This window comes from Pithys albifrons, chromosome 1, assembly GCF_047495875.1.
Source record: "Pithys albifrons albifrons isolate INPA30051 chromosome 1, PitAlb_v1, whole genome shotgun sequence".
Taxonomy (NCBI): domain Eukaryota; kingdom Metazoa; phylum Chordata; class Aves; order Passeriformes; family Thamnophilidae; genus Pithys; species Pithys albifrons.
Genome location: NC_092458.1, coordinates 28155794 through 28183079, shown reverse-complemented (window position 1 = coordinate 28183079; position 27286 = coordinate 28155794). Strand labels below are relative to the sequence as shown.

The 27286-nt window shown below is 42.5% G+C and overlaps 1 protein-coding gene across 5 annotated transcripts in view; it reads left to right on the top strand.

Moving 5' to 3' along the window:
- DHRSX (dehydrogenase/reductase X-linked) overlaps nucleotides 1-27286 on the top strand; it is a 218515-nt gene that overhangs the window by 156425 nt on the left and 34804 nt on the right. For all 5 annotated transcript variants that reach the window (XM_071548368.1, XM_071548350.1, XM_071548342.1 and 2 more), the window contains one exon: nucleotides 13126-13333. In XM_071548368.1, the coding sequence (XP_071404469.1) occupies nucleotides 13126-13333 (208 nt within the window). The remainder of the gene's footprint in view (nucleotides 1-13125; nucleotides 13334-27286) is intronic.

Here is a 27286-nt window from a genome sequence, read left to right as displayed (position 1 = left end):
CTCAAGACTGACTCTCCATGCTTTCTCAAAGGAAGCAGCAGCGTCGTGAATGGTGTATCTTCGTGAATCCTGATTGAAGGCCAGAGTGGACCATTGGTGGCAGTCAATATGGCCAAGGCTGAGATGTTGTTTCAGGGAGTCCTTGTATCTCTTCTTTGGGGCTCCTCTCTTGCGGCAGCCGGTGGCGAGTTTACCATAGAGCACAATCTTCGGAAGGCAGTGATCCTCCATCCTGGAGACGTGCCCTGCCCAGCGCAGCTGCGTTCTCATCAGCATGGCCTCGATACTGCTGACCCCTGCCTGTTCAAGAACAGACACATTGGTCACGTAATCAGACCAGTGGATGTTTAGGATTGAACGGAGGCAGCGCTGATGGAAGCGTTCGAGAAGCCGCAGGTGGTGGTGGTAGATGACCCAGGATTCAGACCCATATAAAAGAGTAGACAGTACAATGGCTCTGTAGACACTAATCTTTGTACTTTTCTTCAGGTGTTTATTGGACCAGACTCTTTTATGGAGTTTTCCGAAGGCTCTGTATGCCTTTGCTAGCCTGTTGTCTATCTCTTTGTCAATCTTACCATCTGAGGAAATGATACTTCCCAGATAGGTGAACTGCTGGACTGACTTAAGCTCTGAATTGCCTATGGTGATGTGAGGATTATGGAAGACTTCTTGAGGTGCAGGTTGGTAGAGAACTTCCGTCTTCTTCAGGCTGACTTCCAGCCCAAAAAGCTCAGCAGCCTCTGCAAAGCAGGATGTTAAGCGCTGCAGAGCTGCTTCTGTGTGAGCAACGAGGGCGGCATCATCAGCAAAGAGCAGCTCACGGACAAGGTGATTCAGGGTCTTGGTGTGGGCCTTCAGTCGCCTTAGGTTGAATAGGCTTCCATCGGTACGATATCGGATGTAGATGCCGTTTTCTTCATCGAGGTCTGCTGTGGCTCTTTGGAGCATCATGCTGAAGAAGATTGTGAATAGAGTTGGTGCAAGAACGCAACCTTGTTTCACACCATTGTTATTGGAAAGGGCTCAGACAGTGCATCGCCATATCTGACTTGTCCACGCTGATCCTCATGTAGCAGGATGATCATTTTGAGGAACTTGGGGGGACATCCTAAACGTTCCAAGATCTGCCACAGGCCTTTTCTGCTCACAGTGTCGAAAGCTTTGGTGAGGTCAACGAAGGTTACATAGAGACCTTTGTTCTGTTCCCTACACTTCTCTTGCAGTTGTCTGAGAACAAACACCATGTCTGTGGTGCTCCTATTGGCTCTGAAACCACACTGGTTTTCAGGTAGAAGATCTTCTGCAATAGTGGGTACTAATCTGTTCAGAAGTATTCTTGCAAGGATTTTAACAGCAATGGAGAGCAAAGTAATACCTCAGTAATTTGAGCAGTCTGATTTTTCTCCTTTCTTCTTGTACAGGGTGATGATGATTGCATCATGGAGATCTGGTGGTAGTTCCCCTTGTTCCCAGCAACGCACAACAAGCTCGTGGAATTTGGCATGGAGTGCTTGACCTCCATGCTTCCAGATTTCAGGTGGAATTCCATCAACCCCAGCTGCCTTGCCAGTTTTCACCTGTTGTATGGCCTTGAGTATCTCTCCCATAGTAGGGGCTGCATCCAATTCATGTTTCACCGGTTGTTGTGTAATGTGCTGAATTGCTGAGCCTTGGACTACACGGTTGGCACTGAAGAGAGTCTGAAAGTGCTCAGACCATCGGTTCAGGATGGAGGTTTTATCTGTTAGAAGCAGTTGACCATCTGCACTGAGTAGGGGGCTTTGAACCTGGTGTGTGGGTCCGTACACTGCTTTCAGGGCCTCATAGAATCCTCTTTGGTCACCCAAATCTGCGCATAGTTGTGTCTTTTCTGCTAGGTCAAGCCACCATTTGTTGTGGATGTCTCAAAGTTTCTGTTGGAGCTTACTCCATGCAAGACGAAAGGCAACTTTTTTTATATGGCAAGATGGCTGAGCAAGGTGTGCTTGGTGAGCAGTTCTCTTCTTCTTCAGCAATTCCTGGATCTCTTGATTGTTCTCATCAAACCAGTCTTTGTTTTTCTTGGAGGAGAACCCTAGGGACTCTTCAGAGGACTGCAGGATGCAACTTTTAATATGTTGCCAAAGTGCTTCAGGAGAGGGATCTATGGGATTATCTTTAAGTCTAGTTTGAAGGTTTCCCTGGAAGTTTTCTCTCACTGTGGCTGTTTGAAGATTGCTGACTTGGAGCCTCCTCCTTGGAATGCCACCTTTCTTAGTTTTGGGCTTGAAGTGGAGGTTAAGTTTGCAGCGCACAAGGCGGTGGTCTGTTTGACATTCTGCACTCGGCATCACTCGAGTATGACGGACATCACTGACATTTCTCTGTTGTACTAAGATATAGTCAATGAGGTGCCAGTGCTTGGATTGAGGATGCATCCAGGTTGTATTCAGGCTGTCTTTCTGTTGAAAGATAGTGTTGGTGATGGTGAGCTGCTGTTCTGCGCAAAACTCTAGCAGGAGACGTCTGTTGTCGTTGCAGTTTCCAACGCCATGCTTGCCCAGGACTCCTTTCCAGGCTTCAGAATTCTTACCTACTCTGGCGTTGAAGTCACCAAGGATTACGATCTTATCATCTGCAGGAACATTTTGGGTGAGGCGGCGCAGGTCTGTGTAGAATTTGTCTTTTTCCGCTGGGTCAGCTTGGAGAGTTGGGGCATATACGCTAAAAAGAACAACATGTTGATTGTTGTGTAGAGGGAGGCATAAGGACATAATGCGATCGGAATGACCTGTCGGCTGATTTTCAAGTTTGGAGGCAATGGAGTTTTTAATCATGAAGCCAACTCCTGAATGGTGTCTTTCGGTTTTGGGTTTGCCTGACCAGTAGAGTGTGTAGCCAGCACCATGTTCTTTAAGGCTGCCTTCCTCATGAAGACGAACTTCACTGAGAGCAGCAATGTCAATGTTGAGCCGTGACAGTTCGTGGGCAATTAGAGCAGAACGACGCTCAGGACGTCCAGTATCCCCAGTATCAAGCATGGATCTGATGTTCCAACATGCGAGTGTTAGTTTGAGCACACCTTTGCAGGCAGGTGTATGCCTTTGAAATCTCTGGTTTTGTTTGACCGCATGGAAGATGCCGGTTGGCCGTGGTTATCCAACCGGGTGTGGAGATGAGCTTTGTTTAGGCCACCTTTGCTAGGCCCCTCTCTGTGTGGAGCAAGCAGTGCTGTCCCTAGAAAAGGCTGCTTGGTCATTCAGGATGCTGCCGCAAGAGACTGTCATCTCCGGGGTCAAGTCTCTAATGACTCATATCCTGAACCGCCTGCATGCAGGGTTGGGTCTGTGGTTTCCAGCTGCTTCCTATCACCTGCCGTTTTCGACCCTCACCTGTCGCTACAGGGCTTTGCAATGTGGGTGAACCCTTCAAGCCTGTGCAATGGATTTTTTAGGTGAGGCACAGCGAGCGCAGAACTGGCCCCACCCTTTACTCCTAAGGTTCATCTGCCACGGCCTAGCGAGCTTGGACAGTGACAGTGAATACCTCAGGGCGTAGGTTTGGTTTGAGTATCCTTCCCTTAGATGGATGGCCTTACAGGGCTAAACGAGCTCCATCTGCCTGTTTTTGGGGTTGGAGTTGTCCTTCTCCTAGGATGGTTGCCAGACAGCTAGCGAGCCCATCCTGTCCATGGACACACTTTGTCTGACCCTTCAGCTGAGACCTGTCTAGCATGAGAGACCCTACCGGTGGCACAAACCACCTCCAGCATAGCTCTCAACCTCATGAGGGCACGCAAGCTTCTCCCCCGCGACAAGGAGGTGTGCCCAGAGAAGATTCACTAACATTCAGCATTAACATGTTCTGAGGTGAGAAGAAACTCTCAGAGCCATATTCTTTTAAGGAGTTCAGTCAATGACAGATGCCATTTTCTCAGATTTTTCAGAAGAGGTCATCTTTATAAGAATGCTGGGGATGCTGGCTGATCACAGAATGCTCTTCACAGGTATTAGGTGCCGTGGGTACTGCAAGTAACTTGCCTGGGCACATATGTCAGAGCACCATGATACTGCTGACAGTATCTGGCTTGTTCAGACCAACTGAGGGTTGTGCAATGCCAACATTTACCCAATGCCTGGACTTTTAGCAGCAGTCATCAGTCAGAGATTTTATCATCCTTGAGTATCATTGTGGCCTGCCAGAATGATATGTATCCTATATAAAGATATCAGATTTCTTATAAAAAGTTTATTTATTGGAAGAACCAAAAAGTTAGAAGAGTAACTTTAGACTACTCCTGTCCTTCAACTGTAAGGATTTCATTCAAGAAAATCCTGACTTTTGTTAGAAACTATCTTTGTCTTTCTGATTATTTCCAAAGCTTTCCAGTGTCTGTGATATCAAACACTTTGTGAAAAGGGAAGTATCTCAGGCTCCACATGCTGCAGGTTCTTGACTCATTTGCTTTTATGTTCTGAATGTGAATGTTTTATCACTGGAAGACAGACAGAAAAATCAGCTATTGATGGATTAGGAAACCGAACTGGTTCTACTTAAGAGTGTGGAACATTTGCTGTAGGCTTTTCTGAAAGGCGGGAGTGAGCCGTGTTTTATTTTTACCTAATCCTTTCATAGCTTTTAGGTTAAAATGTTTTTTTAGAAAAATTGTGAAACAAAATATTTTACTTCTAAGAGAATGTCTTATTGAATTAGAAAGCTGTGATTGACTTTCCTATTTTCTGATTGTGAGTGGGATAAATCACCACTGCGCTAACTCAAATAACCAAACTGTTGTTGAGCATATTTTTAGGAAACAAAGAGGTTTTTTGAACCAGACCCAATTATGAATGCTCTGATTTATTTTGGTGTAAACTCAATCCTCAGTTAAGGATTTTATTTTCTTTTTTTAACTGACACATTTTCCAAGGAACTGGCCTGTGCTTTCTGTGTTCACTGTGTAGCAGCATGACATTGATTCAGAAAGTGAATCTGTTCTTAAGGAGGTATTACAGTCTGTTCAGTGACGTTCTGAGCCAACCAAGATCTAGCTGTTGTTCTCACAGTCCTTGGATGTGGATTGTCTGCATTTTTTCCTTTTCTTTAAGCTGCTGAGAAACTAAGATCCTGCCTTTGCTTTATCTTTCTTGGCACAGTTAATATAGTCCGCTTTGCCCTTGTGGGTCTGGAAGCACTAACAGTAGACATTACTCAATTTTCAGTTCCTCACTACTTAGCTAAATTTTTAATATTTGGGCTAAATGTTTCTATGCCAAGTATTATCCTTAGGCTGATTTTTTTTCTTTGTAATCTATTTCTGGCATTGATAAGACAAACATCTTAGGATTTTTTTTAAGGTCAAAAATGATTCCAAGTTTCTTCATAAAGGCTCTACTGTTATCACAGTTTCAAAATGAATGCATGAAAGGTGCTGCCTTTGTGTTAGTTACGGCTGCACCTTTTGCCACCCATGGAATTGTCTCATAATAGGTCAAGTCAGGAGCATGTTAAGCACTGCAGTTTGTAAATCATCTTTTACGTTTTACTCACTGAAGATTTGCCTATAGCTGGCATGTCCTGAGTCGAGACTGAGCAGGTCTTTCTGCTGGAATCACAACCCTGAGTCATGGTGGGATGTTCTGTGTACAGGCAAATGCACCAGCACTGAGACTGCATACCAGCATAGCATGTGCTCCTCATGGCTGCCTCTGAGCTGGGGTGGAGATGGGCACTGGGTCCCACTTCAGGGTCTTTCAGTCTCTCTCCACAGTCCAGACTGGTGGCATCAGTGCTCTGTGATCTCTGTGAGAAGTTTCTGGCCCATGAAAAGTAGACTGTGAAGAGTTGAGGGCAGTGGGAATGAACAGGACTGTTACTTGAACAGGACTGATCCATTAGGATGGTGGAGACCTTGATGGCAAAATATTTGAGTTTGCTGATTGAAAGACTTTTAAACAGAATTAAACTATGAATGTAGCATATATTCTTGTTAAATATCAGAACATTATTAAGAAAGCAAGTAGCGGGACAGAGCTGGGGTGGGCAGTGAGGATGAAGAGAGGCATTAGGTATGTCTGAACTGTAGATGTCTCAGTAAGAGTTTGGAAACACTCAGACACTATATAATTCACAAGGATCGAGTCCTTATCTTGAAGACTGTAGCCTCTGTTGGGCACTGATTGAACATTTTCTTGCAGTGAGGCAGTTCTTGACTGATCTCTTACTTGCAAGTTTCCTGAAGTTTAACAGAGATGAGAATTATCCCTCCTGGTGGGGATGTGATTGGAACTTCTCTTCTGCCTGGTCACTGACTTCAACGTAACTTGTAGAAAGAAACTTGTAACTTAGTCACAACTGGTTGATAGTGAACTGGGGATGGAGTACCTGGTAGGAACCTCAGAGCCAGGGATCATGGCTCCATGAGGAAACCAGCCTCAGGAGTGAGGTGAGGGTGAGCCAGGCATGTGACAGGCAGATGCATACAGGGTGCAGAGTGATCTGTGTGGTTGAGACAAGAAGAAGCTTAAGTGGCTGGGTAAGAAAATTAGGGAGAAGGAACTTACTGTTTGCAAGGAAGCAGAGACACAGATGAAGATGATATGCATGTCTGGGGCTGAAACTTTCCCCTCCTTCCCAAACACATGCAATTCTGTGTTAAGATCAGCATCAGGTCCCTGGATTGTGGAGGTAAGGGAGGAGGGGAGCACAACCCAGAGCTTTGGCTGGGAAGCAGAACACTATCCTTGGTTTGTCAGGGCTGTTCATTTTGCCTAGCACAAGTCACTGGGGAAGCTGTCAGGAAGCCAGTGTGCAGAAAAAGGGATGAGTGGTGCAGAGTGTCTTGCAAGGGAGCAGGAGGTGGAAGCTATTGGGAACTTGTTCAGTGCTGGAGCAGAGGGTCAGGAACACTCCTATGGAGGGCTTGTCCCAGAATGAAGCAGGAGAGACCGAATCCTCTGGAAATGGCTCTCCTCCACAGCCACAAGCTGGGCCCCTGCTCTTTATCAAACCTGCTTTCATGGTGGCCAACACCTCAAGCAAAGGTCCATGCTCAGGATGTTGTCCCAGCACTGATACCAGATAGGATGACAGGAGGTGTCTTTGCATCTCCCCAAAGGCCAAATGAATTGGTGTGGAATCTATGTGCCATCAGGGTGTCATTGTTACATCATGGGGTAAAAAGTCTTCCTTTGCCTCATTTTCCTCCCATTTTGCTTTAGTAAATTGCATATATACATATAAAGAGCTCCATAAGATACTAGGAAGAACAAGAGTCTGAGCTCCCTCTGGGTAGACAGGAAGTAGGACATTGGATAGCTGTGCCAAGCTTCATCTGTATTTTTGTGTTTTTCTTCTAAACTCATAGGATTTTTACCTTTTCCGCTTTTGTATATTGTTAATTTGGCTTCTGTGTTTGGTTCTGTCAAGGCTCTGAACATTTTTCTGGGATAATAATAGGCATGTGGCATACCTTTAGCACTGGACTCTGGGTTAGGGATGTGGCTTACCAAGAAGTGTGTCACAGAAGTGCTGTAAATTCACTGCTCTGCAGCCCAGATGAGATGCACCTGTAAAAAGGAGTCATGTGGGTACAGTTGTGCCTCCAGTAAGCTCTTCTGGGGACAATTCTTCCAAAAAGGCATTGCACCTTCTCATTGCTCACCAGCCAGGAGAGACCCACAGGGCAGGTGCATTCTGGGATCACGTAGCCCTGATGAGCAAGAGGGAACAATCAATCTAGTATAGGCAGCCTAGCCAGGGCACGCTGCTATATGGTTCATTCGTTCAGGAGAGAAGTGGGCTGTGCTATTTTATATGCAAGTACACTCATAGGTGTTTTGGTGTATGGCTTTGACATTCAGTTAAGAAGGTGGGTCACCTTGTGTGGCTGCACTCCTGGGATGGAAAATGCTGCTAAACGCATCAGCTAAACCAGTACAAAGCCTGTTTGGAGGGAAGGCTTTGTGCTTTTACTGGAAGTACTGTCTCTATTAATTTTTCCCCTTGGGAACATTTTTGGTACATTACGTATCTCTTCATTGTAAATAGCAAGAATTGGGTGAATGTGATGATACAGGTTCACCTCCTAATGTGAAAGTGTTATGTGTATGTGTGTGTGGCTGACCTATTGCGTTATCTGCCCAGCCTTTGGCTGTCTGGGGATAAAAGGACTTGTGTAAGGGGGATCTGCCTCCACACCCTCTTCTGTGAGCCTGGCTGGGAAGGAAGACATTTTGTTCTGCATATGAAAAGAGACTTTAAATCTCTCTTTTGTAGTGAGTTTAAGAGAACTGACTTTGAAAACCTCCAAGTAGCTTACTGTAAATAAACCCAGATGAGTGAAATATTTGTATTTTTACAGCTCTTAAAACATGTTTAAAAATGGAGATGAAGGATGTCTTTGCAGTAGAAGATGCAGGAGTTACGGCAGCATTGGCCATAATCTCCAATATGAGCAGCATAGTACAAATTCTCGTGTATAAAACTCAGTAAAAATGTGGTATGCCTGGCCTGTAATATTTACAACTATTAAACTTTTTGGTTATGTTGTTCAGTATCAGATCCATTTTGCTCTTAAAATCACACAAGACTTGATTCATTGATGGATCACAAATGAAGAATTTCAGTAGAAACTATAAAAGATATTGTTATAAATGCCTGTTTACAAAGACAGTTCTTCTGAGGTGTATTCATTCTTTGAGTGAAAAATACAACTATTGCCTAGTCATAGAAGTAAAAAAGGATAAAATTTTTTTATTCATTACAGCTAATTGAGCATATGTATAATTTGAACATACTACAATAAATTCAGAACTGTAGCACATTGGAATGTGCTACTGTATCTAAAAGAAGATCAGTTGTTCAGCATGGTTATGTGGAAAAATATTTTCCTTATTCTAATTTATTGCTACCCCTTCAAAATCATAAATCCATGTGTCATTTAGGCAGCCTTCTATGCACATACTGTCAGTCTTCTGCTGGAATATTTTGGTAACAGCTAATCAATTACAAAGTAAAAGCTCATGTTCAGCTTACATATTAAATAATTTTCTGATGTCATGCTTATATCAGTAACATTTTTTAAATAAATCTTCTGGAGACAATCCAGCTAAATCAGAGGGAGAAAAACTAGAAGATGCTTGTATCAGAACTGAGGTGTTTGAGAGTAATGGTTTGTGTGCTGTTACTTCAAATTTCACATGCACTCTGAAGAAATGATGGACCTGACTATTGATAATTAAAATCGGAAAGACACTGAGTTGTATGGATTCCATACCAGAAGAATCATTCTTAGTTTACATTGAAGAGATAAGGGGTTTGTTGATGTTTCAAATAGTATTGGATTAATTCAAAGAATTAAAAATAGAAGCAGCTTTCATTCTTTGAGTTGCCATTTGGGGCCCTTAAGTAAAGCTGATCTTTCTGGACAAGACAAAATCAATAACATGCCACTTTTAGTATCTACTGAATGTTAGGTAGTTAATAATTTAAAAAAGAGAGCTTGCTGCTACTCTTACAGGATTTTCCCTTTTGTCAGGGAAGCATCCAGGTTCAGTTGCCTGTTGGGTATTCCTTTGTATGCTCACTTTCAGTGAATTAAAATGGCCTCTCCTCAAATATGAGAAACTGCCCTCAGACTGCAGGGCAAGATTTTTTTGACAGCTTTGATATGATCTCCCTCAAAGATGAGAGCCTTAAAAAACCCCAGTCTTTCAAAGGTGTTCTTGCTTATTATCATTTGACCAGCTATTGAAGACAAAAAGGAAATTGTAGTAGCATCAAATGCAAGCAGAGGTGATTGTGCCTGCTCAGGATAGGACTTGACCACAATTTCTACTCAGAAGACACTCCTGAAGAATGAGCAAAATAATTTTGAGTGTGTATCTTAACAGTTGCACATTGCATGAGTGAAAATTTTTTCTGCTTCCTGACCTGAGCTCAGATCTGTTTTTTCTTCCAGGATGCACAGCACAGATGGTGGAGACTAATTGGGGTGGAGGGCAAAGCCTCTATGTGTTCTTGAAATCCTATGACTCTCTGGAGGTCGGGGGGGCAGTTGCTGTGGCACAGGCATCCTTGGGGCTAATGTGAGCAATGACAACCTCCCAATGTTTGCCTGCTGGTTGTGATGCAAAGCTGAATGGCTATAGCAGCTGTCTAACACACTTCTCTCAGGACAAATTCCTCCATCCCTCTATCTGACTCAGCCAACAGAAGTGTGTCTGTGCATGGAGGGGTCCTATAACGAGCCTTGTATCAGCCCTGGCAGATGCAGAATCAGCATTTGGGGTTCAGATTAGCCTTGTTGTCCTGGAACTGTTTTATGTTGGCTGCCTTTTCTTGGGCTTGTATTTTACCAGTGTTACTGTAAACAGACCTCTGACAAACTGCTTCCTTCAGCCTTTTCCAAGTGTCAGAGTTTCGGAGGGCAGGATGGGCCTCAGAGATATCCAAATCTTTTCTTTGTATCAGCCCTAATGCTCCAAGGTGCAGCAATATTCCCATCTGCCCTCCAACAGCTCATGCTGAATTTTGTTTTTGCTAAAACTTGCACTGTAGCAGGCTGAGACTTGGTCTGGAAGCTTGGAGTATGTTGCCATTCCCGCCCTTTCCTCCTTCCCAGAAAACAAGGAAAAGTTGCAGCTGGGCTTATCTCATGTTTGCATCTGTCCATAACCTTCACAGCAGTTCTCAGTCTGGGCTGTGGTTCCAGGTGTGATTTTATGCAGTTGTGCTGGTTTAAAGGTAAACCATCAGGGGAAATGAACTCACTACGAGAGAGATTATAAGTCAGAGCTATAATTTAATAATAATATTACAATAAATGCAATGGCACCAGGAGAAATTGGTTTTAACTCACAAAAGCCAGCAGTATAACCCAGTGTCCTGGGGCACAAACCCAAAGGGGTTTGTTAGCCCTTGTGATGAGTCCCGTGTGGCTCCCCCAAATCCAAAGCAAAGGGAAGTGAAAAAACCTGTTGGTGCAGGTGATGGCTGTAGTCTGGTCAAGAGTGGTGGTCTCCTTCTGTCAAGGTCCTGCTGCTTCTCTGGATCCAACAAGTGGTTTTCGAGGTCTTCTTACCCACCATTTATGTACCCTCAGGGAGCACCCAGTCCCTCTCCCAGGGCAGGGACTCACACAATGGGTGATTAACTCTGTGAGTCATGGGGTATCCCTGAACTGTTAATGGCCCATTAGCAGCCATTCCCCCTCAGGCTGGGTGTTAAGGTGCTAATGACTCCCTGAGCAGCTGCTGCTAGTAGTCCATTGTCCTTGGGAAATGAATAGAGGGGGTAGAATACACAGCTTTGATCACCCACACACAGTGATAACTGGTCCCACCTGCTGAACTAGGACAGCAGTTTACAGAAGAAATGGAATTCTGTTTTCAACTCTGTGAGCAGTTGCCCCATCCATCAGAATAAGTGCTGCTGAAGAAGGAGAATATAGTATGACACCCAACCAGATGCCCTCTAATTTGTGTCTTGCTATTGTTAAAATTGAGACTTGACACGCAATAAAAAACACATCTGCCAGCTGAGATTTTCTGTCATTCGGAGGGGTCTGGGAAAGTAACTATAATGACAAAGGGAGATGCTAATCAGAGCTTTTGTAGAGCCTTGTCATGTAATTTGTATTATGTTTCTTTCATTGTACCATCAGTCAGCATGACTTATGTTCATTCTTAAGTTCTCCATTTGCAGGTATGCTGTGTTACATGCAAAACTGCTGTTTGCTCTGTGGTCTTCTCAAATTCTTCTGCTCATCCTCCTTCTTCAGTTGCTCCATTAAGCAGTAGGAAACCATAGGTGAATCACTATGGGTATTTGCCATACTAAAAAGATTCTGAAAATATCTCCCCTTCAGCACATGCGGCAGCAACGAAATAGGACTGTTGGGTGGCAGAACCCCCAAAGGAGTAGATGCCGAACATGTGCAATTTAAAATGTTCAAATGTCATCAAGCTGACATCAAGAAACAGGATTTTAAAGGCTTCATAATGGACAGGTCAAGTAGCACGAGGATTAAGCTGATACTCTCTCCTGTCTTCTGAGCAGAGGTGGCCTTTCTGCCGTATTGTATTCATGTGTTTTAGAGAGAAGAAAAGCACTCTGCAATAATATTCTCAGTGAATCACGTCCACCTACATTTAAGTGACCAAGGTCACATCCATTTGTACAGTAATTAAATTTTAAAAAAATAAGAATTTATAGTATTCAAGTCTATGTTATAATTGAGCAGGATAGCTATCCACCACACAGCCTCAATACGTGGTATAATTTATGCATGAGCTCAGAATTCTCTGCAAGATGCTGAAATCAACATAGCATGTTAGGGATGTGGATACTTATTTTAGACACTGAGTTTGAAAATTGTGGTTTGTAGATACTTATGCAAAAATATTGCCAAAATAAGCAATGAAAACCTAATTTCAATATGCAGCTGCTTGTAAGCACAGTAATTAAGATATATTGGGTAAATTTACTTCTTCTTTTCTCACCCACACCAGTGAGAGAGAAGTTACAGATTTCAGATGCAGACTCACCGTATCTTTAAACTCCAGCCAGGACTTAGGACAAAACTGTCTGGGAGAACAGGTCTGCTACTTACCCTGGTCTTGTCTCTACTGCTCTGAATTCTTTGATAGAGGGAATGTTGTTGGGATCACCAAGTTCCCACCTCTTGTAGATGGATTAATTACTGTTGTCGATCTGCAACATTGCATTCTGGCATACCATCAAGGAGTTAATTCATCTTTTAATGTCTTCAAAACACTTTTCACAAACAAACTCATTCACTCTCACGGTCCTGCATGGAGGGAGGCAGAGAATCAGTCTTGATGTTATCAGGGTAAAGTAACCGAATTGGGGGGTTTGGCATTTTTCTTGTCAATCAGTGTCTACACTTCACATGCCATCACCAGTCACTCATTGCTCTAAATGCTGTGTTTACACTCTGTGGTGGAATATCATAGAATCATAGAATCATAGAATCAGTTGGGCTGGAAGAGACCTCCAAGATCATCAAGTCCAACCCTTAATCCAACCCCACTTTGATTACTAGATCATGGCACTAAGTGCTCCATCTAGCTTTCTGCTTCTCTGAAATAAATCAACGAGTTTTACCTCTGCTTTTTCCTCCAGCTGGGGTGATGATGGTCCCTGAAAGGAAGACTGAGGATGGATTTGAGGAGCACTTCGGCGTGAACTACCTGGGACACTTCCTGTTGACTAATCTCCTCTTGGATATGCTGAAGCAATCAGGAACGCACAGTCACTATGCTAGGATCATCACTGTCTCATCAGCCACCCATTATGTAGGCAAATTGCACCTAAACGACTTACAAAGCAGGTACTGATGCATTTTTGGTATTCACTGATCTGTAGTAAACTGTGCAGATTAAGCTCCGAGGGAGGTGATGTGGTGGGGTTTATTGCCTTTTTTTTTTAATTAGTGGTAATTCGCAAGCAGTTGCTTAATATCTTTCAGGCTTGAGCAAGGCTTGAAGCCCTGAGCCAAAGATACAAATAATTATAATCTTTTGAACTTAGTCTTTTATTCTGGAATTTGAAAACCTCACTTTCTGATTCCTATGTTATGGTGATGGTTGTGGTCCAGCGTCTGGACTCATCACTGACTTATCAGAGAGATTCTCAATAACTGGGATGTTTTAAAATGGCTTGGCTGAATTCTAATAGACATCATCCTCAAGTGGATGCATACACAGAGCTCCTGCCCTCAGATGAGCTCAGACAGATGCCTGTGGCTGCTAGCTGCCTGCCTGCTGAGCATGGGGATGCTGACTTGACTCTGGGGGGGCAGCTAACCCTTCCTGCCCAGCTGCCTCACAGCTGTGCCGGCCCATGCTGCCTGCTGCTCCTTTCTCCCCGGCAGCACTGCCCACTGGCCTGCAGCTCCTACTGCACTGTCCTCTTTTCCTTCTGCCTCTGGCCTCCGCCTTGTCCTGCTCTGCTTCTGACATCCCAGTTCCTGCCTTTGGCTTCCCTCACAGCCCTGCCGTGTTTTCCCCCATCTGCCTCCCAGCCCCAGGCTGTGTCATCCTGCCTGTCCCTGTCCCCACCCCTATGGTCTTTGCTCTCTCACACATCAGCCTAGCAATTCCCTACCAATGCTGGAACACCAGCTTCTGTCTGTGTCACCCTCTATGCTTCCCCAAGAGCTTACTGAGATCCAAGCTGTGGCCATCCTGGGTTTTTAATCCAGTAAAATGGCTTGAAAAGCGTGGATAGATTCTTTCTGACTGCTTTCATTTAGGAAAACTGTGGGTGGGTGTCTATGGAATATTTCTAACACTAGGAAGAAATCAAATGATGTGGTAAATGTCTCTAGTATCATAGAGGAACTGTGTAGAGTGGTTTAGTTGGTGGAGGAGCAGACAGGATAACTGAGATAAATTTGAAAATTTCCCCATGCAGTCATGCGTGGCAGTTATGTGCTTACCAACAGGCTCAAATAGAGCCTGTCTTCGTATAGGCTCCAGAGAGCGTCTGCCTGCATGGAGCCAGTCTGAGTTCTGCACTAATTCCACGGAGAAATTTTGTCTCCATCCTTTGACAGGGACTTCAGCATGTGTTCACAGGTACCTGGTCCAAGGTTTCATTTTGGAACAAAGACTGAAATTAGAGGGCTGGGCTGTTTCCACTACAGACGTTTTACATATGAGTGCTGCATTAGGTTTCTCAAACTTCTGATTACATATTATGCCATCAGTTGTATTTCAAGCTGTTGTTCAAAACTCTGCAGTGTAGTTGAAATTTAATCTCTTGCTTGTAAAACAACCACAGGAAATTACCCTTACTCTTCACTTGATGTATGTATTCATTGTTTCTGATGGGCATGTGCTGGATGGCAACATGCAAGGTGGCTAAGGGGAATGTGATTAGTATTTCTTTGGGCTGAAGTGCAGAATGCAGAATTAAATGTGACTGTTCTGTGTCTCTAGACAGCAGCAGTTTTCTTGATTATAACAAGGTCTTGTACTGTGCCTCTTTAATTTACGATTATCCCTACCTTTGACTCATCATTATTAACTCATATTTTAAAGGAACCAGAAATGTTTCAGTTAGGAAAGTTATGGTTGAGCAAGAACATGACCAGTCTGATGTAAAAAATAATAATATACCAGTGAGACTTACCTGCAGCATTTATGCCCTTCACATTTCAACATTATTGATATAAGAAAGGCCCTAAGGGATGACAGACTCTGACTGATTTTGCCTGCTTGTTCCCACATGGATGCTCTGAATCAGTTGGGGGCAGCAGCAGTGCCTGCTTTCCTAGCACATGGTCACACCAATGGGACCCAGAACAGCATGTGAATTCAGCTCCAAACCTTTTCTTGATTCAGGTGGAAGGCAATGCTCCTGGGTATTTTTTTTAATCTAACTGCCAATAAACCCCCACTCAGACAAATAGTTTGTTATTGCCATAGATATTGCTGCAAAAAACAGTGACATAACTTGTGTGAGTGTGTGCCTACAGCATGAGCGGATGGTGTGGCAGCCCTGGAGGACTGTTGCAGGATATCATACACAGGCATTGCCTACACCACAGGTCCTCCGAGATGCCTTGTGATTCAGAGCAGCATTTAAGAGCTTTAATGAATGCAGTAAAGACACCCCTGGTAAACACTGGGATAGGATAGTGTTCAATTGTTGCTGAAGTTGCTCAGTGATGCCATCTATCATTTTTGATACTTGTATGAATGGGAGATCATTCTAAAAATTATCTACTCTATTTTTTCCTTTTTTGACTTCCATCAGTTGGCCATAATTTATTTCAGAACTTGGATCTGTGTTTCCAGATTGGCTGGTAGTTCTAACCTTGCAGGAAGGCAGCAAAACAATCTGGAGTCATTACTGAAGAAAGGGGGGCTATACTCTCTGCTGGAAAAATTACCAGAGGCAGCAGACTGAGTTGTTTACCATCTTCTCATCCATTACTCCTAAATTTTGATTGTCCTGACTGGAGGTGAGTGAGAGTATCAGAGCAAGGATTAATCCATTAAACAAGGCAGAGAAGGAAAGGCAGAAGATTGTCTTGACTTCAAGGAGATAGTAAACTGAGGTTCAGTTCTCTGCTTTACCACAGACTTTTCTGTGGAATCCTTCTCCCAGTCAGGAGGCTCTGGGTTGGCAGTAACAGCTGTGTCCATTTCTCCTCATTGCTTGTACTTGCAACTGAGATCTGATCTGAAACTAGATGTCACCCATATCAGTGACCACAGGGCCACAGAATAACAAATAATTATTGGCCTGTCCCATGACCAGTGTTAAATGCAGCTTGTGTTACTGTTCTCCATGTTTCATTTTAGGTTCATTTCTGCCATTTTGCCAATTTCATGTATCCCATGTTCCTCTTGTCAGGTCATTTTTTGAGTGATGATTAATTTAATTTTGTCTTTATTCTATGCATTTTACATTGTTGGGTTTTTTTTCCTTTTATTGTCTCTTTATGCCCACCTGCCTCCTCACCTGTGTCTTTTCAGCTTTTTTGTGTCAATTGCCTTTTCCCTCCCCTCTCTCATAACTTTCTTTTTTTTTTTTTTTTGGACGCTACCTTATTTCTGCCTATCAATTTATTTCCTTCTCTCCATTACAGTCCTCTTATCTTCTTCCCCTGCCCCACTCCTATTTTCTTCCTTATGAATTTTATTTCTTCTCCTTCCTGCCCATCCTCTTCACACACACCAGTAGAAGAGACACAGCATGGGTACATCAAGGCAGGACAGAGCTTGTTCCAAACTGGCAGAGCACAGCTTGTTTCATGTGTGTTATTGAAAATGCAAACACACAAGAGCACTGACTGTTCTCCTAGTTCTTTTGCTGAAGGATATATATGAAGAACATCAAACACCTTTGTGGTCTTTTAGATCCAGATCATTTTCAACAGCAATCACATGAGTCGACAAGGCAATCCCTGAGGCAAATCATTCTCCTTCATCCCTACTTTGAATTCGACTGTTTTTAGGGAGGTGAAAGTTTAACAGAAACACCATCTACCTGCAAGCATTAAAGCAGTGGTGATTTCAGCAATTGCATGCAAAGGATAGTACCCTGTGTGCTCCATCAGCAGAGCTGGCATGTCCCTTTTGCCTCTTTTGCCTGCCTTAAATAATAATTTCTAAAGTGAGAGAAGATAAAAACGTGACCATGAGAGAAAATGCCTGTCTGGTTTTAGCAGAAGCTGGAAGAGTAATCTACTGTCCACTTGGGTTGAGAGCAGTGCACTGGAGTTCATGGTGCTCTTTCAAGACTGGGTGAAGGACACTCCTGCCAAGTACTCTTCCTACCAAAGTAAGAAGTATTTTAGGAAAATAAAGGAAAAAAAGACTCTATTCCCTTTCCCAGTCTGTGGATCACACTTGAATATGCTCCTTTCCCAGGGGTTAGCATCTTTGTGTGTTCTGTCTAGCTTTTTCTCCATGACTAACTATTCCTTTCATCATCCTTTTTTTTTGCATACCAAATGGGCCCTGTATTGCCATGAATCACAGGTCTATGAACTCCCCAGCCACAGTAACACAGCTCCTTTTCTGGTTCACATCCTCTGTATTTAGAACAGTTAGTCATACTTTTCTTCTCTATTTCCTCTGCTCTCCAGCTGCAGAAAGAGGTGATATTTTTCTGAAACTCTCTAAGCTGAACACAATATATTATATGTAATCTCTATATTTTTTCCCTGTAGCCCTAGTGCATGAATCATATCAGAGACAATAGAGGTTAAATGAAAAGAATTGCAAAATTCCCGGCTGCCACATGTGTACCCTAGCTAGTGTAAAATATGGTAAACAGCTCTGCCCAGGACTTGGGAGGATTCTGGAGAGACCAGGCAGCTCCAGTTAATCTCCTCTGCTAGGCAGTTCATAAGGAACTGTAACATGAAGTATCATGTGCTGGTAGTCAAATCTGTCTTGCAAAGTGGCTGGAGAGCTCCTGTTCTTGGATGACTGGTGCCCTTCATCTCTTCTTCCATGTGAGTGATGTTTGTTGGAAAAAAAAAGTTGTATTAAGTTTGGGCAGAAAGTTGAGGATTTTTTTCCACTAGCATTACTGAAATTTTTAAAAACATTTTCCATGAACAGCAACTAAAAGTTAAAATGTTGAATTACTTTTGAAAAACATGAATACATTTTTAAAACAAAACATTTGATTTCAGTGGTTTCAAAATATTTTAAATTTATTTGTAATTATCCCTATGAATACGTTGGCATTCAGATTTTGAATTATGACAATAAAACTGAAACTCCAAACCTTTAATTTCTAAATAATTCTGTTGAATATTTCCATCAGTTTCAGATTAATCTTTTCTCTTTCTTTCTTTTTCTTTCTTTCTTTCTTTCTTTCTTTCTTTCTTTCTTTCTTTCTTTCTTTCTTTCTTTCTTTCTTTCTTTCTTTCTTTCTTTCTTTCTTTCTTTCTTTCTTTCTTTCTTTCTTTCTTTCCTTCTTTCAGGTGGGCATTTGTTTAAAACAGACTTTTTTTTCACTAAGAATGGTTTGATGACTCAACATTTTTTGCAAGGCAAAGCTTTAATTTTTTTAAATTCACAGCTAGTTCCTCCAGTGCCTTTTCATGATTGATCTATCACATAAATTTCTAATGCTCTCTGAGTGGAAGAACAGGAAGTGAGTATCTCCAGTTCAAGCAAAACCAAACATGAAGCTGATACAGCATAATAGTAACATAGCACTGTTGGGTTTTTTTTCAAATTTTTAAATACTAAAGGAAATTTTTTAAAAGGAAGTAGGAGGGACCCTTTTTTGTAAATCCATTTTAGTCAGTACAGAAGGCTTTCACAATTACATATAAGAGCTGTGTCACTGGCCTATTGTTTAGTAAAATGGTGTAAAAACTGCACATATTGTAATCATGAAAGATTCTTCTAGATCACAAGATAGACATGTATTATTACAGCTTTTATTTTACTCGAGGAATATATAGTTTTGTTTGAGTTCTGTTGTTTAAGCAGCTTCCCCATAATGACTTTTATTGCATATTCTGATTCGGTTTGCAAGATAAATCATGTTCCCTTGACAGGACCAAATGCCAACTGCAGCACAGTGCTGTATTCAGTTAAACATGTCCTTCCTGCAGCAGGTTATCAAGTTTTTCTGTTTATTTATATGGAAAGTATTTAAATGCTTATTGCACACAAAAAAAGGGTGTTTCAGTCCTTCTTTACCAAATACTTTCTGTATAAAGGCAAAAAGATTTGCTGCTTTGCAAAATAATCCCTTGTGTTTGCAGCAATTAGCGTTATTGCAAAAATTGACTTGCTGGCCTGGAAAATGAGTGTACTGGGGAAGGCACAGATCTCAAATTGTATAAATTAATTAAAAAAAAAATAGCTACAGTATCAGAAAACCACTTAATCAATCCAAAAGACAGAGTTTTAGCTCATATGCATCAGTTGTTTTATTAATGTCATCCCTATGAATTCCTGCAACCAATAACAGAGAAATATTTAAATCAGGATGCCAACTCTAGAAAGTTTTCATTTTACATTTATTGATGTATTTTCATAGGATCATAGAATCGATTGAGTTGGAAAAGACCTCCAAGATCATCGAGTCCAACCCTTGGTCCAACTCTAGTCCATTTACTAGATCATGGCACTCAGCACCACGTCCAATCTCAGTTTAAAAATCTCCAGGGATGGTGAATCCACCACCTCTCTGGGCAGCCCATTCCAATGCCTGATTACTCTCTCTGTAAAGAATTTTTTTCTGATATCCAACTTAAATTTCCCCTGGCAGAGCTTAAGCCCGTGCCCCCTTGTCCTGTTGCTGAGTGCCTGGGAGAAGAGACCAGCCCCCACCTGGCTAGAACTTCCCTTCAGGTAGTTCTAGACAGTGATGAGGTCACCTCTGAGCCTCCTCTTCTCCAGGCTAAACAACCCCAGCTCCCTCAGCCTCTCCCCACAGGGCTTGTGCTCCAGTCCCTTCACCAGCCTTGTTGCTCTTCTCTGGACTTGCTCCAGCACCTCAATATCCTTTCTGAACTGAGGGGCCCAGAACTGAACACAGTACTCAAGGTGTGGCCTCACCAATGCAGAGTACAGGGGAAGGATCACTTCCCTGGTCCTGCTGGCCACGCTATTTTTGATCCAGGCCAGGATCCCATTGGCCTTCTTGGCCACCTGGGCACACTGTTGGCTCATGTTGAGCTTCCTGTCAATTAGTACTCCAAGGTCCCTTTCTGCCTGGCTGCTCTCCAGCCACTCTGTGCCCAGCCTGTAGTGCTGCATGGGGTTGTTGTGGCCAAAGTGCAGGACCCAGCACTTGGCCTTATTGAACTTCATCCCATTGGAATCAGCCCATCTCTCAAGTCTATTCAGATCCCTCTGCAGAGCCCTCCTGCCTTCCAGCAGATCGACACTTCCTCCCAGCTTGGTGTCATCAGCAAATTTGCTGATGATGGACTCAATTCCCTCATCTAAATCATCAGTAAAGATGTTAAACAGGACTGGATCCAACACAGACCCCTGGGGAACACCACTGGTGACTGGCCGCCAGCTGGATGCAGCTCCGTTCACCAGCACTCTCTGGGCCCGACCCTCCAGCCAGCTCTTAATCCAGGAGAGGGTACACTTGTCCAAGCCCTGGGCTACCAGCTTTTTCAGGAGTATGTTATGGGAGACAGTGTCAAAGGCCTTGCTGAAGTCCAGATAGACCACATCCACAGCCTTCCCCTCATCCACCAGGTGGGTCACCTGATTGTAGAAAGAGATCAGGTTGGTCAGACAGGACCTGCCCCTCCTAAACCCATGCTGGCTGGGTCTAATCCCTTGTCCACCCTGAAGGTGCTGTGTGATTGCACTCAGGATGAACTGCTCCATAACCCTGCCAGGCACGGAGGCCAGGCTGACAGGCCTGTAGTTGCCAGGGTCCTGCTTGCAGCCCTTTTTGTGGATTGGGGTGACATTGGCCAACCTCCAATCATCTGGGACCTCCCCAGAGAGCCAGGACTGTTGGAAGATGATGAAGAGCGGTTTGGCAAGCTCTTCTGCCAGCTCCTTCATCACCCTGGGATGGATCCCGTCTGGTCCCATAGACTTGTTAGGATCCAGCTGGCTCAGTAAGTCACTAACTATATCCTCCTGGAATACAGGAGGGCTATTCAGCTCCCTCTCCCTGTCTACCAGCTCCAGAGGCCAGTTGTCTTGAGGGCCACCTGTCTTACTGGTGAAAACTGAAGCAAAGTAGGTGTTAAGTACCTCAGCCTTCTCCTCATCTTCCTTAACTATATTTCCCTCCAAGTCCAACAGAGAATGGAGGTTTTCCTTGCCCCTCCTTTTGTTATTAATGTATTTATAAAAGGACTTTTTGTTATCCCTAACTGAAATAGCCAAATTTACTTCAAATTCCACTTTTCTTTCCCTAATTTTTTTCCTGCATGACCTAGCTCTATCTGTAAATTCTTCATAAGTAGCCAGCCCTTTTTTCCATAGTCTGTAAACTTTCTTTTTATCCCTGATTTCTTGCAGAATCTCCCTATTTAACCAAGCTGGCTGTCTTCCCCTCCGGCTGGCCTTTTGGCACACTGGTATAGCCTGTTGCTGTGCACTCAAAATTTCCTTCTTAAAACATGTCCATCCTTCCTGGACCCCCTTACCTTTAAGGGTTGTTTCCCAGGGTATGCTCTGAATCAGTTCTTTGAATAGGCCAAAATCTGCTCTCCGGAAGTCCAAAGTAGAGGTTTTAATGATGGCTCTCCTTACATTCTTGAGGACTGAAAATTCTATTATTTCATGGTCACTATGCCCCAAGCGGCCTCCAACCACTACATCATCTACCAGCCCCTCTCTGTTTGTAAACAGTAGGTCTAGCAGGGCCTTCCCCCTGGTAGGCTCATTTACCAGTTGATGAAGGAAATTGTCCTCTATACACTCCAGGAACCTCCTTGACTGCCTCTTCTCTGCAGTATGAAGCTCCCAGCAGATATCTGGCAGGTTAAAGTCACCCACAAGAACAAGGGCTGAAGATTTTGAGACATCCGCCAGCTGCTTGTAGAATAATTCATCCCCTTCATCATCCTGGTTGGGTGGTCTGTAACAGACACCCACAAGGGTGTCAGCCTTGTTGGCCTTGCCCCTGATTCTGGCCCACAGGCACTCAACCTTGTCACTGCTGACCTCAACTTCAACAGAGTCAAGAGACTCTCTAACATATAAAGCCACCCCTCCACCTCTCCTTCCCTGCCTGTCTTTTCTGAAGAGCTTGTAGCCCCCCATAGCAGCACTCCAGTCATGTGAGTCATCCCACCATGTTTCTGTGACAGCAACTATGTCATAGTTTTCCTGCTGCACTATGGCTTCCAGCTCCTCTTGTTTGTTTCCCATACTGCGTGCATTGGTGTACATGCACTTCAGCTGGGCCATTGATTTCATTCTCAACTCGGGCTCTATGCCCTTAGGCCTATCTCTGGAGAGCCCAGTTGCCGTCCCTTCCCCCTTCAAACCTAGTTTAAAGTTTTCATATAATCTAATCGAAATACTTTTAGGGTTAATTAGTTTCTGGAGAACAATAACACAGTGTAATACTGCTACCACAAAGGTAACACCAGACTTCTGTGTATTCAAGGAAATTAAATGTAACTACTTTGTTGTCATGATGTTAAATTCCTTCTTGTCTAAAAAGGAATTAAAGGTCTTAATAATAGGTAAGGATTTCACAGGACATGGTATTTGTGAACTTGTCCAAAATTGCAATATAGTGGTAAGTATGTGAGATACGGGTGCTCCTGCTGCCCGGCCTCTTCCCTGTCCATGTGTTGGGTGGGAGAAGCCAGTGGGTTTCTTAAATGTTCTGTTTTCCAGAAGGGCAAGATGGTTCTATGGTCATTTGAAAGTTGCATTCATGTGATAGAGATGGCAAGAGGGATTCAGAGAACTGGGAATGGAGAGAGTTTGTCGCCCTTGAGAGAGGAAGGTTAATTTAACATCTTCAGCAGAAAGACTCATTAAAGCTGAGTGAACCTTAAAAGCTTTGAAGTTCAGGTCCTGGTTGATTATTTAAGGGGTTTAAGCATTCCTCTCCATTGCTCTAAGTACTACCATCCTCACAGTATCTTGTCAGTATCTTGAGTTCTCCTTCCGACTGCCTGCCATAGCTGGGGAAGGCTGATGCACATGCCTGTAAATCCCTGGAAAAACATGTTAAGAGAAATGGTCAAAATTATCAGTTCACCTTTCACAAAACCCCTCCAGATGCAACGCTCCTATTGCTTCTGGTTCTTCATGGCCACACATCCCATATCTTACCCATGCATTAAGGATTAGGAAGTGTTGCGCATGCAGACAAAGGCAGATTTCTGCCTCTGTGATTTGGTAGCTCTTAACCTTTTCTCTACTCCCTGTCCTAAACCTCTTAATTCAGCAAAGGACAACTTCATCTGTTCAAAATCTGACCAAGCCATTGAAACTTAAACCCGCAAAGAAAAATTGTTCTTTTTATTAAGGTAAGTTCTCTGTAAAAAATATATTGTGAAAACTATGCTTTCTAAATAAAATTAATCCTTGGAAACATAAAATATTTTAGTCTCCAGGAGTTTTAACACTGCTAGAATGTCTTATATAGTTGTAGCTTTTTTGCTCCATTTCTTCTTCTCATCATGTGTTGGGTGCTGTAGTAGCCCTGCAGTTTTTGCCATGGGAGGTGGAGAAGATCTGTATAGAGCACTTCACAAGAAGGACAGAGACTGAGGAACAGTTCAGAAAAAGCTTTAAAAATAGCTCAAGAGCTTTTAACAGTGATGTTAAAGGGGTGGTGGACATGTTCAGTATCTGAATCTCCACAAACAAGTCTGTCAAAGCAACAGTTTCTTTTGGCTCTTTTTTAACATGGGATTGGGGCAGGGCAGCTCTGTGACTGTGTGTGAATTGAATTTTTCAGGGTTTGGACATGAAACTTCTCATCAGTTCCCAGAAAGCCAAACCTGTCTGATTTCACTTGCTTTTGGTATGTTTGCAAGTGGAAGTGATCTCAAGCACTGTGGTCCCAGGCCATGCCATGCCATTCCATGCACCTTCATATGAAATGCTTTGTTTTCCATTACAGATGTCTGTTTACCGTGTTCCAGGGTGACACAGTGTTGGGAAATTTATAAAGCAAATCCCAAAAATCAGCTCTAAGGCCAAATGGTACAGGAAGCAGTTGATAATATAGCCCTCTGTGCCACTTAGAAATACCCACTCTGCAGTGGTGTCTGTAGACTACTTTGTATGTTCCTCAGTTTTTGTAGTTTTCTTTTCTTTACTGGAGTTGGCCTGTTTATGTTTCTTAAGTAACATATTCCCCCTTCAGAGGCCCCTTTCATATTTACATCTCATATGATTTCTGACAGTGGATGAGTGTTGGTGTACAGTACACAAATAAAAGCCTTTCTTGCTGTGTCTGGACTGAATAATTTCATGGATGAAGAAAACTTCCAAATTTTAATTTCCCCTGTAAGTGTTGGCATTTCAGCTGTATTTCTTCTTTAACCTAGGAAAGTCTTCCAGCTAAGAGGGAGGTTTCTTGTGGTGGTTTGTAACAAATAGCAGTCTTTCTTTATGAGTTTATTCCTTGTCTTAACTCATGTACTAAGAGTTGGTCACTTTGATCACTCATTTTGAAGCTGTGATATTCATATTCTCGCTACATAAGAAAACTTTTTAAAAGCAGATGTGGTTAAATTGTTTTAGCACACAGAAACTGACTTTCAAAAGTATATTGTTCCAGACTTAATGATATTTTGTTGCTTCTGTAGGCAGAGATTGATGACATAGGATTTTCTGCACAGCAGTTATAGGCATCTCAAAGGAAAAATGATTTTGTAGTCTGTGTGCATGTTCAAGCCACATTTCCCCTGGTTAGACAGACCAGTCCTTCATATTTGCACTTGCAGAACACCTCAGCACCTCTTTAACTCTAAGGCGATGCAGTGAGTTCAGCCCACCACAAAACAAAACCTTAAATTATCTATGCACTAACATAGACTACAGTAAGTTTGCTAACCACATTTGGGGCACTGTGCCAGATTTGAAATGGCAGCACTTTATTATACATATTCAGACCCTACAGTTCCTTTTGAGTCCCCGAATGAAAATCTTAGAATATGCTGTTAGTCTGCAAAAGTCTACACCACTTTTAAGTTGTTTTTTTAAGAAGATTTTGGATTATTGAAGGTATTATTGGACCATTTAGTGATCCTATGTGACTTCTGGTGGAAGGAAAGAAACCATAAGAAACCCCATAACTTCCTTCAACTTAAAAACTCTGTTGCTTTCCACAAGTGGGTGGAGAGTACCTCCCCCCATTTATAATCCAAGAGATTATTTTACAAGATGTGTAACAATCTTCAATAATCTGAGATTCAGATTACCCAAGAGATAATATGAAAAGATATATGGCCATGAGGTTTCCCCATCATAAGGACACAGAATGTAGATCTTGAAGCCTTGATCTTTTTCTTGGCTGCAGCATTGCAAAATCTTGCTTCCTTTTATATATTTACTCTTTCATTTGTTTAATGGAGATTTTAGTTAAATGAAGGGGTACTATTTATGCTCAAATACCACTGCAACTATTAGCAAGTACTTAAAAAATGCCCCAGCTGTGGAACAGAGGCAATTTATACTATTCTAAATTCCCCGGAGAATGGAATTGCAGTACTTACAACATGAATTTAACATTAATATTTAAAATAATTCAAAACATTTGAAATTAACACCAACTGTACACAAAAAGAAAAATTTGATTTTTTAAAAGGTGCTGATTCTGATGAGACTTTGAGATGTCCAGCCTTTTAGTCCATGTTTCATACATTTGGGAACTGTGCCGAGCACATAACAACTGAGCTGCACACAGCAAAGCTCAGAAGAGCAGGTGGGTGTTTGGCATCTCACCTCTTGTCATCAGGAGTAGGGATCAGCCAAATGAAAAATGATGCACTGATTCCATCTTGATGACAGTAACACCCAAGATGACAAGCCCCTGCATATTTAGCCTTCCATAAATTATTTTATAATAAAGATATTCCAGGTTCCTTTGCTAATTGTAGTCCTCCAGAGACAGTAAATTAATTTTTGTTTCCTCTGCATTTCCCACAGTCTGTAACAAGGGGATAGTCACTAAATGCTTTGTATTTATACTATGCAGTGCTGGAAGTTTGGAAACCTGGCTTTAAAAAAGAAACTAAAACCAAAACACAACTCAATGTCCAGCTTGTGGCTACTACTGAATTAAGGGTTAAGCAGAAGGCAGGAGTCACTCTGATTTGCAGAGATATCAGTTACTGAGACTATCATCAACATTTTGCCAGTTAGGGAAAGATAACCTCTCCCAGCTCTGAGCTTCTCCCTTATACTCTAATTTTAAGAAGAAAAAATGTTATTTACTCTGGTTGGAAGATGCCAGAGAAATCCTGGGTTTGGCCAGAGCTGCATGTGAGCAGCACATGGAACTGAGGAGCTCAGTGAAGAAAGAGGGGGAAGTTCTGAGATACAGTCAGTCTTTGTCCAGTTGAGAACGAAAGTGTGAGGTGGGTAGCTCTGAAAGTGTCACTGGCCTATGGCTGCTTATGTAACCCCCTGTCACAAATAAGAACATGAAAGATTTGCTTTTTAGCTTGTGTAGAACTACTAATTTCATGTATTGGTCTCATAGCCTTCCTTTCAAACAAGTTCATTACAGGGTTATGAGAGCACTTTAGATGTCCCTAATACCACATTCTTCATTCTTTCAAGGTTTATGCTGCAGCCATCTTAACTGTTATATGTGTGTATTCACAATTCATTTATTTTTTAAAGTCTAAACATGAAGTATATAAAAGAAATGTGCATGAAGAGGTACAGTTGCTCAGGAACACACAAAATACCCAGTCATGTAAATGAAACGGATGACTGTATAGTATCCTATAGCAGTAGTTAGAATAGCTGCTGTACAAAACATAACTGTAATAACATCTGAATAAGTAGATAATATTTTGGATTGGAGGGGGTTTTTACTAATATATATGTTTGTTTCTTTAAATTGGTCAAATACTGTTTGTCAGTGGTAATACACCTCATTTCTCCATCTTGGTCTTTTATTCTTCTCTGTATATCTTTTTTGGGTTTGTTTTTTGTTTTTGTTTTTGTTTTTTTATTGAAGGAAAATCCAAATTGATGATATTCAGAAAATGTGTTCACAGGATAAATATATGTAGTACTGTCAGGAAGCCCCTTCAATAAGCAACATTTAGGATTCAGGCTTTGGTTTATCATAGGAAAAGAGAAAGCAACTGCTTATGATGACCAGCAAA